General features: G+C 39.5%; 1 protein-coding gene across 6 annotated transcripts in view; it reads right to left on the bottom strand.

The window, feature by feature from the left end:
• Positions 1–2,439: 2,439 nt before the first annotated feature.
• Positions 2,440–13,427, bottom strand: part of LOC147121665 (tubby-related protein 4-like) — a 426,260-nt gene continuing 415,272 nt past the window's right edge. For all 6 annotated transcript variants that reach the window (XM_085982109.1, XM_085982110.1, XM_085982112.1 and 3 more), the window contains one exon: positions 2,440–8,739. In XM_085982109.1, coding sequence (XP_085838235.1) covers positions 8,623–8,739 — 117 coding nt within the window. In that variant the 3' untranslated portion in view covers positions 2,440–8,622. The remainder of the gene's footprint in view (positions 8,740–13,427) is intronic.

The following is a 13,427-nucleotide window of genomic DNA, read 5'->3' as shown; positions in this document are numbered from 1 at the left end:
CCAGGGAGCTGTGAATGCTGAGTCTTTGAGTATATTCAAGGCTGAGGGAGATAGATTTTTGGACTCTTGGGATACGGAGATGGGGCGGGAAAGTGGAGTTGAGTTTGATGATCAGCCATGATCTTATTGAATGGTGGAGCAGGCTCGAGGGGCCGTATGGCCGACTCCTGCTCCTATTTCTTATGTTCTTATCAAGCCCATAGACTATTTAGGAGAAAGACTATCGAGAGAAATGGGGAACCTGCAGTGCCAGTTTATCAGTTATGGGGGAATTAACTACTGTTAGTACACAATTTATTTTTTAAATAAAATAAAGCAATCAAAACACGATCAAAATCACTAAGGAAGTGGTACTCGGTAAAATAATGGGACTCAAGGCGGATAAATCACCTGGACCTGATGGCTTACATTCTAGGGTCTTGAGGGAAGTGGCGGTAGGGATTGTGGATGCATTGGTAATAATTTTCCAAAACTCCCTGGACTCAGCAAAGGTCCCGGCAGACTGGAAAACTGCTAATGTAACACCCTTATTTAAAAAGGGCAGTAGACAGAAGGCTGGAAACTATAGACCGGTTAGCCTAACATCTGTGGTAGGTAAAATTTTGGAGTCCATTATTAAGGAGACAGTAACAGGACATTTGGATAATCATAACTTAATAGGACAAAGTCAGCATGGTTTTATGAAGGGGAAGTCATGTTTGACAAATTTGCTGGAGTTCTTTGAGGAAGTAACATATAGGGTGGATAAAGGTGAACCAGTGGACGTAGTGTATTTAGACTTCCAAAAGGCATTTGACAAGGTGCCACACAAAAGATTATTGCTTAAGATAAAAAATCACGGGATTGGGGGTAATATTCTGGCATGGATAGAGGATTGGCTATCTAACAGAAGGCAGAGAGTTGGGATAAATGGTTCATTCTCAGACTGGCAATCAGTAACTAGTGGTGTTCCGCAGGGGTCAGTGCTGGGTCCCCAACTCTTTACAATCTATATTAACAATTTGGAGGAGGGGACCGAGTGTAAAATATCAAAGTTTGCAGATGATACTAAGATGGGAGGGAAAGTAGTGAGTGAGGAGGACATAAAAAACCTGCAAGGGGACATAGACAGGCTAAGTAAGTGGGCAGAGATTTGGCAGATGGAATACAATGCTGGAAAGTGTGAGGTTATGCACTTTGGCAGGAAAAATCGTAGAGCAAGTTATTATCTTAATGGCAAGAAACTGGAAAGTACTGAAGTACAAAGGGATCTGGGGGTCCTGGTGCACGAAACTCAAAAGGTTAGTATGCAGGTGCAGCAAGTGATTAAGAAGGCCAATGGAATGTTGGCTTTCATTGCTAGGGGGATAGAATATAAAAATAGGGAGGTATTGCTTCAGTTGTACAAGGTATTGGTGAGACCACACCTGGAATACTGCATACAGTTTTGGTGTCCATACTTAAGAAAGGACATACTTGCTCTCGAGTCAGTACAAAGGTTCACTTGGTTAATCCCGGGGATGAGGGGATGGACATATGAGGAGAGGTTGAGTAGATTGGGACTCTACTCATTGGAGTTCAGAAGAATGAGAGGCGATCTTATTGAAACATATAAGATTGTGAAGGGGTTGGATCGGGTGGATGCGGGGAGGATGTTCCCGATGATGGGTGAAACTAGAACTACGGGGCATAGTCTTAGAATAAGGGGCTGCTCTTTCAAAACTGAGATGAGGAGGAACTACTTCACTCAGAGGGTGGTAGGTCCATGGAATATGCTGCCCCAAAAAGCTGTAGAAGCTACATCATTACATAAATTTAAAACAGAAATAGACAGTTTCCTAGAAGTAAAGGGAATTAAGGGTTACGGGGAGCGGGCAGGAATTTGGACATGAGTCTAGGTTCGGATCGGTCATGGCCCTGTGGGTAGCGGAGTGGGCCCAGGGGCCGTGTAGCCTGATCCTGCTCCTATTTCGTGTGTCTAATTCTGTTAGATTCAGGAGATGGTTCTGTGATAGTAGATTGGCGGTTAGGATCAGATCAGCCATGATCTTATTGAATGGCAGAGCAGGCTCGAGGGGCCGATTGGCCTACTCCTGCTCCTATTTCTTATGTTCTAAAACAATATGGAGATTACTTTGCCCTTGGTACTAGAGCCAGCATGCTCACTAACTGTCCTGGGTATATTTTCAAAACAGAAGTAGCCTCTCATTATTGCATGACACAATATCCAATGCTGCAGCCATCTTTTGTAATTGCTTATGTATTTACAACACAGCAGGTTGTTAATGGCATAGGTTCCCAGACGTTAGCAAGACTCTGTGACTCAGCTTAATATTAAAACAGTTCTGGCTTGTCTGCCTTTTCCAATGGTTATTGTGGGTTCAGGAAACTGGTCCAGGAGACTTGACGATCGAGGGTGGGATATAAAAAGATATTATTCAATCAGGTTAAAATAATAAATCTGTTAGAAACACATCATTTATTCATCTGTTGGATCCTTACAGAAGGTCTTTGAGAATGTAACAAAAATTATACGTACACACAAGGGAAAGTTGTGAAATACAACTAGTCTTTACAAAAACAGCAAAGAAAACAATTACATCCAAGTCTGCAAATTTTAATTAGTAAGCAACAATCAAACATTTGGTGTACATCGCTTACACAATTCACATTTTTTTTAAAGAAAAAATGTGGGCAGTTTATTGTATTTGCTAATACAGTACCTCATAAAACTGGTACAAGGAAGGCCAATGCAGGGCCAGGAGTCTGTGCAGGACATATTTCAAACAGCTGCATTGTAATAAGATTTAACACATCATTTGCAGGGACTGAGCTTTAGAACTTTTCAATAAGTGGGCAATATTTCAACACAATTTCTATATCGACACAAGTGTAGTTTTTATAATAAAAGTAAAATATTAGCACATTGAATTAATTAAGAAACGTTAAAGTTACAGTACCAGATCATTCTGTTTTTAGTTTTAATTCCCAGCATACACTGCAGTGCCTTTTCAATAGAAAGTTGTCTCTGGGACAAATTTCACGAACACTACTGTGAAAGCAAACTTCCAAACGCTTTCTAAAACTGAAAACATAAAAAACTGATAAAAATATCACAAAGGATATCTCCAAATGGAAAGGTTAAAAGGTAAAAATTCTACAATAAAACGTATTGTAGGAAAAGCTGGACAATAAAGTGAAGGAAGGATGGCAAAAGGGAAAGGAGAAAAAAAGAAAAATGAATATCAATGTTAAGACCCATACAAATAATACAACCAATCTGTACAATTCTAACATATGACATCTTCAGTAATAACCTCCCTAGGAATGCAAATGCATTCTGCATCTTCGCAGCACATAACCCTTCAGCTTATATTAAACAAAGCATCAACAATAACATTTAAAGAATTCCCAAAAATCACTAACCAACATTAGTTACATAAACATTCTTTATAAATAATAAAATACAGAAACTGTATATAAAATCCACCAATATAATGTAAAAAAATCCCTTAACCACTTACTGTAAGCAAACCAAAGTTCATATTTATGACAATGTTATGAATGTGCACTTAAATGAGAAAATGAAGTAGGTTTATTGATATTGCACACCTAACTAAAAGGAAATACCCCATCAATGCAGTGCACAGAAATCTGTGTAACAGAGAGTCAACATTTCTTTCATTCGGCTTAATCAACATATTTAAAGCCATCAAAAAAACTGGCCTCAAACCTATCAAAAAAAACGTATTTTTGGTCCTTCCTGAAATATTAATTTCAAAGCTGCACTGTTATTTTAAATGAGGCCCGAAGTGAATATTCTTCAAATGTTTTTACTGATAATCAGAGTTTACAAGCCAAGCAAGTTTTATTTGATAGTTTTAAAATCCAGATTAACTGGAGCCAAAACAGACCTGTCTTTGTACAATGAACAAAGGTTACACAGCTTGTAACTCATCCTTATACACATGGCTGAGAAAAAGTCATCTTCTGTAGCATAATACTATGGTGGGCATGTTAACTGTTGTAAGAACTAATGAGAAACATCACTAAACTTTATAATCTTCATGTATCACCTGAAAGCAAACCCAGTAACTTCTATTTTATTCTCCACTTATTTTGACAGCTATAATAATTTATTTTTAAAGCTCGTGGCCTGACCTTTACTTTCGTTTCCTCTCTTGCCACAGCATCCAGTGTCCATAAACACAGAGAATACAGCGTATAGCTTGAAGATGGGGGTGCAATTTGTTTTAAAAAAAGTAAAAACATGGATTACTTGACCCATGGCACCCAAATTACCATGTTGTCCAAGAACACCGAGACGTATGGTGCTTAAATGTGCGCTTGTTAAACTGTGGTGTAGATATAAAAGTTCCAGCAGCACTGTCCTGATATTCAATTTTAGTGCATCATTGAGAAAACTTTGTGCTAGCCCTGAATTAACAAAGAGAATCTTTAAAAAGGACCATCAGTTCCAACCAGTCACTCAATCACCTATCAAGTAAGCCCTATTCTTGCAAGCTTTCTTCAAGTTCCTTAGCTTATAAAACACTTGATTCTTCGGAATCCGAAAATGTTTTTCTTTTATTTAAATAATCATACATTAAAATTTCTCTACTCTGCTTCTGGTTTCAACATACAAAACGGTGTAGACTTTTATGATCTTTATAGTGAATTTTAAACCTCTGGTTGTAGATTTGCACATAACTCTCATTAAAAAAAAATGCTTCAAGAGTTTTCCAAATCAGTTTTGAGTTTTACAGATTTTTCTAGTCAAATATGAGTGCTGTGCAGCAAATGTAAAATATTTGTTCTTCATTGCACCTCTATCTTTAAGATAACAAATGTCCCACAACTTAAATTTAAAAATCGAACTGGAAACGCTAATGACAGTATTGAAGAACCCGTCACTAATTCACTGTAACTTAGGCTTGGTTCTCATTTATAGCAAACCTGTTCAAGTACACAGTAGCTTTACAGATAAACAGCCCCACCCCCCCAAAGCCTATTTCTTTATATTCCTATAGGTTCTAATGAAATCTGCAATAGCTTTTTAAAAAAAAATGTTCAACTTAATTTAGAGTTTATGCAGCCACACTATTCTGAATTTTGGTTTGTTGTGACTCTTAATTTAAGCTTATACTATAACCTAAAAGATTTCTGTTTCTTCATTTTTTTTTAATGAATTCAGTAAAGACATAGAAAGAAACGCAGCAGTAAATGGAACGTGTATGTCTTATCTTAGGAGAACTTTTAACAAACTAGGTGCATATTTTAGTGCCTGTGTTTTTTGGTGTAAGCTGAATGTGGATGTTTAAGCCCAAAAAAGTAGCATCCCCACATTAAACTACAAATAGCAGGTTTATGTTCCTGTAATCCTGATTTTTGATACCAAAGGTTGTTAAAAATATATATATTTACATTTTTGCTGAACGCTGAGGAGCTGGACAACTTCACAGTAAATGACAACTATAAAGTTATGTCAAGGACGTATCGCCACCAAGTAGGTATTTTCTGATAGGAATCATCTCTTATAATAACCTTGTGTATTAGACAAAACCAAGTATAAAACGAACATGTTAGTTTGTCTTTAGATGTACAGCAATGCAATATTATTTCACCCTCCATGCCCCCAGACCATCTAACATTGGTCACTTGCATCCAGACTGAACCATTTTGAGGTTGAGAAAAGATAGCCATATGACTACCTCTTCTACAGTAAAAATAAAGTTCAACAAAAAATAGCGGAGTCACTAATCAGTATGAATGTCAAGTCCCTCTGCCTGTTACTCTGTCAGAAAATACACTCTAGAAGTCATTTCCTCACAGTAGCAGCACTGATGTATAGAAAATAGTGGATACACATCCTCACAAGTAATAATCTCCAAGGATCAAGTTGAAGCATAACCACATATTACTGCCTCAAATCACTCCATGAAATCCATTACTTTTCATAATGTGCACTGCTGGTGGAAGAGTTTTGGTTATTGCTCCAGTTTTCTGCCAATGGCAAGTATAACAAACACCTAACAGCGGGGTCTCCTTGTAGTTGATGTGCTACGAGATCTTCACCGAAGGATTGTGGAAATAATCACTGTAAATTTATCAAGTGATAATCTGCAGTTCATTAGCAGAAAATAACAATGAGTGCACATTATAATCACATCTCCACCCATTCTCTCCACAGGCTAAAGCTACTGGGTATATATCAGGGGTAATTTTGAGAGGCTCCACTGCTGCGAGATGCAAGGGCTATATTCAGACCTGTGCTCACCAATAGCAAAGCTCCACGGCAATAGTGGAACCTCATGAAATGACCCATTACCTTTTGTTTATACGAGCCAACCACCTCCAATTTGCTATGTTGATAATGTGATAATGGTGAATTAGTGACATTTTTGTCTTTCTCTCAACTGACAATGGATAATGCACCCCCCCCTCAAACAAAGGAACTTCAGCTCAGAGAAAAAACGGTTAAGTTCATTGAGAGTATTATAATAAAAAAATACAGTTTCTCCTAGGTTTCTGAACAATAAATGTTCCTGCAGAGAAGTACAAGGTGGACAACCTCCCCACCCCCAACATACAGTAGTTCTGTTTGGTGGATACAATATAGTAAGAGCTCTGCCGTCTCTGTGCCATTCCTATGCTCTATGAAGTGAAGGAATGGTGAACTGCAAGTAACAACTTTAGCAAAGGGGTTTTGGGGTACAAAGGGCAGACCGACCCAAAGCTTCAATATTACCCAGGGTCGGAATAACGACTCTGGTCAATCATCCCAGTTGATTTCTAGGTTTCAGGATGATTCTTTATGCTGTTAAACGGTATTGTGAATGGCGGGACAGGGATAGTGGCAGGTGGGCGGGAAAGAGATTTCTATTTAGACAAGGAGGTAAGCGAAAAGCTTTTCCCTCCATGTATTTTTTCAAGTTATGTCGACTGCAAAAGTGTAAGATCCTTGTTTAAATTAATCAACTGCAAATGAATGAAAAAACCCACCAGGAAAGACTGAACAGACTGGGCTTTTTTTCTCTAGAAAAGAGATGGAGAGGTGACCTGATAGAGGTCTTTAAAATTATGAAGGGATTCAATACTGTAGACAGAGAGGATGTTCCCATTAGTGCGGGGGGGGGGGGGGGCGGGGGGAGTCACTAATAAATCCAATAAGGATTTCAGGAGAAACCTCTTTACCCAGAGAGTGGTGAGAATGTGGAACTCACTACCACAGGGAGTGGTTGAGGCGAATAGCATAGATGCATTCAAGGGAAAGCTGGATAAACACATGAAGGAGAAAGGAATAGAAGATTATGTTGATTAAGTGAGATAAGGTGGGAAAAAGTTCGTATGGAGCATAAACACGGGCATAGATCTGTTGGGCCAAATGGCCTGTTTCTGTGCTATAAAATTCTATGTAATTCATGAACTGCTGCTACTGCATAAAAATACCTATTGTTAATGGGAAATGTCAAGTTGAATAAGTATAATAAAATGTTTGATTCTAATTTTCCATAAAACCAAGTATTATTCTGTCTTCTCAAGCATGTGTGTTCGAATCAGAACTCATGATGGTGGCTGCAAGTTATTTTCCAAAATTAAATTTAAAGTATTCATGACTTTGCAATGCATGAAACATTAACCATCTTCGAGTGTTTTCCTAACCCTCGAAACAGCGAACACTACAGCTTGTGACAATAACTTACCCCCGGCCCCACACCTGCACCACTGTCTAAACCAGACCTCACAAAACAACAAGCTATGCAACAAAAACATTTATAGAAAAATGTACTACAGCCTAGCATTCTGTAACAGTACCATGCAAGTTTAGGTGCATTCGGTCCCCCTACTTTACAGATATACCCAGAAACGGTGGGTTGCTTATCAATTGGGAAAGCAATCCGCTATTAGGGATACATGTGCACTCAGCCTATCACTAGAAATAAAAAGTTATTTTGAAAACTTTAAAAGTTGCAGACGAAATGTCAATATGTCCAACTCAGTGACTGTCTTTTGATAATCACCACTAAAATAGCTCAACAAAAACACAAAATATTAAATTCAAAGCAATGAATATTAAAACATACTGCCTCAAAAACACTGTTTTGAAGACTTCAGTCTTCTTGTAGTTTTAACTTACAAGCTCCTTAAATTGCTCTTTCCAGTGCTGAACAGTATTGACACAACCTAGCTACCTACTAACACCATATCCAAAAGTCACCATTTCATTCCGGTGCCAAGAATCCTGTGTATTATTCAAGTATTATTAGTGTTATTAAAAACTGCAGAGAAAGCAAGTTTCTGTAACTGTTGCAAGAAAAAAACCCACACCATATTATAAGGCAGTCTAGTCAACAGGTAAATTTATTCTACTGGGTTATTCAGATAAGCAAGGGGCAGCATGTAATCCGCTGCATAGGTCTACAAAGCAGCAAGCTCTCTGAACTGCAATCATCCTAGCATGCATCCGAGAAGCATGCTCTTTGCCCTGCCTGTTACTTCAAGACTAAACAGGTGAACTGTGATCCTCTAAAGTGAAAGGCAGCATTGTACAGCTACCCAGACCAATTCATTCACAGTGCACTCGATGTGCATTCCTGGCATCTTTTGTTCCTCGGATCCAGAAAGCACTTTGGTTCCTCCCATTCATTTCAGCCGCTGTGTAACATTTGCCAGTGCTACAGCAAAAGCCTGCACTGCAGAAAATGGATATTGAAAATCCAGGATGTACGCATTACCATCAATCCTTCCAAACTGCATCACCTACAAAAGAAATCAAAGGGTATAAGTATAAAAATACAGCATCGTTGATATTTATTTAAACAGCATTGCGGTGGATCAAAGTGCACTAAATGCACCACATGTTCGAGATCTGTTGTGAGTTCTGACATGCTGCTTGCGAAGGTATTTTCTTAAAAATTGTTTAGAAACTTATTTTTGGAGCATGGTATCATCCATTTTATTAGCCTGTTGGATTTTTAAAATTCAGGCGTAAGTAATATGAACTCACAGGCCCTATAACGGGCACAAGAAGAAGCTTAAGAGTACATGCACTCTATGTACGAGTGTAGATTCAAGATTAGGATATATGTATTATTGAGAACTGGATTGCGGAACTGATGGAATATCTTTGAGCAATCTCTTTCGTGTAAACTGCAAAAGGTTATTTATTACTAGTCTTAATTAATTTAAAGAACAGTCCAGCCCCCACCCCCTTCTTCCAGGTTGATTGCTTCCCAAGTATTCCCTTAATCAAGAGATTGGTCTTTAGCTTCTAACAATGGCAATTTTTGCCTGGGGTAATTTGCTTCAGTTTCCTTTCCTTTCAGTGGGGAAATAAACACTCTTCACTCAGCACCTCCCCAAGGCAGCAGTACCAAGATCTGAAGAGCTCCAGAAATTTGTATGTAGAAGTTAAGAGTCTACTTTTATGTAGAGAGAGATATATTGTAAGAGATTGAAACTTGAGGACTACAAACATAATTGTAACTGACCAAATCTGGAATTGTTTTCTTTTATCCAAAGATTAAATTGGTTACTCTGATAACTTAATTAGCGGTGTTATTCCCTTTATTGGAAAGGACAAGTTTATTCTATTGTGAAGAAGTGTAAGTTTGATCTAAAAATGCAAATTGCATTACACTGTGGACATTCTTTATCATTCACATTGTATTGTATATCCATTTTACATTTTTAATTCAATGAACCCATTAGTTACTATAGTATGTCTTAAAGCACTACATCAGTTAACTAGGTGTTGTAGATTACGAGGATTAAAACATGGGGGTTTATGTAATGATATCAGCAAATAGTGATGATATTTGTCTGTGTTTGATTACTTATGCCTTACAGCATATTTGTCTGTGTTTTTGATTACTTGTGCCTGACCAGCAGAGGTCATGTGAGAGACAAGCAGTCCAGAGGAGTTTTACTTTCAGTTTCATTCTAGATGCATCACAGCATAGTGTGTTCTGTAAAAAGCTGTAGAAAGTCTTGAACAAGACTTTAGATTAAACAACATTCTCTTTCAGAAATGAGTCTTTATTGAACCCAAAAAGAAATCAAAACATGATGTCAGAAGTGGCTGAAAGAGAAAAAATCTGAAGTTAGCAACTTGATGGGACAGTGAAAGCAGTTGTGGCAAGTAAGCGAAATCAGCTCTCCACATATTAGCAAGCCAGAAGAGAACATCGTTGCTTACCATTAGAGAATAGCTAACGAAGTGAAAAAATGGAAGGTTTACTCCCACCGGCGATGCTTCAATTGACAGGTAATGTGGCTGAAAATTGGAGAAGGTTCAAACAACGTTTAGAGTTGTATTTAGCGGCAATCGGAGCTGACGAGAAAAGTGATAAACAAAAATCGTCCGTGTTCTTACATGTCGTGGGTGATGCAACACTGGAGGTATATAATAATTTCATATTTGCTGTTGATGGAGACAAAATGAAGCTAGATAAAATAATGGAACAATTTGAGGCCTACTGCATACCTAAACGCAACGTGACCTTTGAGAGGCACAAATTTTTCACGTGTACAGAAAATCGGCGAGACTATTGATCAGTATGTGACTGAACTGAGAAACCGGAGCAAATCGTGTGAATTTGGGGGACTCACAGACTCGCTGATAAAAGACAGACTGGTGTGTGGTATTCCAGATAATGGTCTAAGGGAAAGGCTGCTAAGAGAGCAAGATCTAGACCTGGGAAAAGCCATAGCATTGTGTAGGGCTACAGAGACTGTGAAGTTGCAGGCAAAGGAGCTGTTCAGTGACAGTAGCTGCAACGTGGATGCAGTGAGAAAGAACGGATACAAACCGCTTAACAAAGAGAGCGCCAATGTGAAAAAAGAGACGTGGCCAGCAAACGAAAATGAAAGAGACAATCGGAAGTCATGTAGTCGATGCGGTACACAGCATCCACCAAGAAAGTGTCCAGCATATGGTAAAACATGCAATAGATGCAACAAAAACAACCATTATGCCCGTTGCTGTAAGAACCAAGCGCAACAAAGCAAGGTCCATACAGTAGATGAAAGCGAGATAGAGGAATTCAATGTAGATGTTGTGTCTGAAAACAAAAAAGAAAGACTGGATGTTGACACTAAAAGTGAATGACATACACATTCCATTTAAATTGGATACTGGAGCACAAGTTAATGTGATATCAGAGACCGATTTTAAGAGAATTAGACCCAGACCAAAGTTACATGGAATACAAGTGAAAGTGACCGGATACTCAGGTACTGATATACCAGTGAAAGGAAAATGCATTGTCAAAGTAACACACAAGGACAGAGAGCACACGCTAGCATTAATCGTGGTGCCAAAGGATGTGCAAGCCATACTAGGGTTAAAAGCCTGTGAGAGACTGAACCTGGTAAAGAGAGTCCTCGTTGTGGAAAGCGAAGGAGAAACAGTCTATGATGAACTCATGAAAGAGTACAAAGACCTATTTAAGGGTCTAGGCTGCATTCCAGGAGAACACACGATCAGAGTAGATAAAAGTATGACACCGGTCATACATCCATGCAGAAAAGTTCCGTTTGCTCTTCAAAAGCAACTGAAGGCAGAGTTGGACAGGATGGAAAGCCTGAACGTGATTCAGAAGATAGATGAGCCAACTGAGTGGGTGAGTTCCCTCGTCGTAGTGGACAAAAAGAATGGAAAGCTCAGAATTTGCCTGGATCCAAGAGATCTAAACAGAGCAATAAAGAGAGAGCACTTCAAGCTTCCTACACGTGAGGAAATCATGGCACAGTTTGCAAATGCAAAATATTTCAGCAAGTTAGATGCGTCCTCAGGATTTTGGCAGATGAAGCTGGACGAAGCAAGTTCAAGACTGTGCACGTTCAACACTCCATTTGGCAGATACAGATTCCTAAGGTTACCATTTGGCATTGCCTCAGCTCCTGAAGTGTATCATAAGACTATCCATATGATCTATGAGCACCTGGAGGGAGTTGATACATCAATGGATGACATCATAGTATGGGGAACCACGAGAACTGAGCATGACGAGAGACTGAAAAAAGTGCTGGAAGCAACAAGGAAAACAAACCTGAAGCTGAATAGAGAGAAATGCCAGCTCGGGGTGACAGAACTGACATTCGTGGGAGATATCCTTAGCAGTGAGGGCATCAGACCAGATCCCAGAAAGGTGTCCGCCATGGAGAATATGCCAAGGCCACAATGCAAAAAGGACGTGCAGAGGTTTAATGGAATGATCAACTACATGGGTAAATTCATATCCAACCTCTCAGAAAAAATAGCGCCACTGAGAAGACTAACTGAAAAGAACATAGAATGGGAATGGAATCATGAGCATGAGAAGTCATGGAGCGATCTAAAGAAACTGCTCACAGAGGAACCAGTTCTGAGGTTTTATGACCCAGCGAGACCCATCAAGATATCATCAGATGCATCACAGAGTGGGCTCGGTGCCGTTCTTCTGCAACAATATGACTACTGGCAACCTATTGCATATGCATCGCGCTCAATGACAGACGCGGAGACGCGATATGCTCAAATAGAAAAGGAGCTGCTCAGCATCACATACGCCTGTGAAAGATTTCACCAGTTTGTGGCAGGACAAGCAATCAGTGTAGAGACTGACCATAAGCCCTTGATTGCATTGTTCCAAAAGCCACTGAATAGCTGTCCGCTTAGAATACAAAGAATGATGATCAGGCTGCAACGCTATACACTGAATGTTGCGTACACACCGGGTAAGCTGATATATACAGCAGACACGTTGTCCAGAGCTGTTGACCCAAGTGAGCCTGCAAACACAATGGATGAAAAAGTGAACGCCTACGTGGACATGATCACAAGTGCACTGCCCATAGCAGATGCAAAAATGGAGCTCATAAAGACTGAGACAAACAAAGATGAAACAATGAGACGACTGAGAAAAAGCATCTTGGATGGATGGCCCAACATGAAGCAAGACTGCTCACCTGATATAGCAGAGTACTGGAACTGCAGGGCGGAACTATCAGTGGTCGAAGACATCATCTACAAAGGAAGTAAAATAGTTATCCCAAAGAGTCTGAGAAGAGAGATGCTAAAAAAGATCCATGGAGGACATCTGGGAATCGAAAAGTGTAAGAAAAGAGCACGAGAGGTGATGTACTGGCCACGAATCAACCAAGATGTGACAAATGAGGTGTCAAACTGCACAATATGCCTGAAATATCGAGCAAGCAATCCGGTAGAACCACTAAAGCCACACCCAGCACCAGACAGACCTTACCAGAAGGTAGGCGCTGACCTATTCGTATGTCAAGGGAAGGACTATCTTGTCGTCACAGACTATTACTCCCTGTATCCAGAGGTTTGTAGACTGTACACCACCACTGCAGAAGCTGTGATAAGAAGTATGAAAGCCATATTCTCCAGACATGGCGTGGCAAGCGAGGTCTTCACAGGCAACGGACCCCAGTTTAACAATGCA

The sequence above is a fragment of the Somniosus microcephalus genome, chromosome 3 (genome assembly GCF_052327205.1).
Source record: "Somniosus microcephalus isolate GS21.2 chromosome 3, FLI_Smic_1.0, whole genome shotgun sequence".
In the NCBI taxonomy this organism is placed as follows: domain Eukaryota; kingdom Metazoa; phylum Chordata; class Chondrichthyes; order Squaliformes; family Somniosidae; genus Somniosus; species Somniosus microcephalus.
The sequence above is the reverse complement of the archived record's forward strand: the minus strand, read 5'-3'. Positions and strand labels throughout refer to the sequence as shown.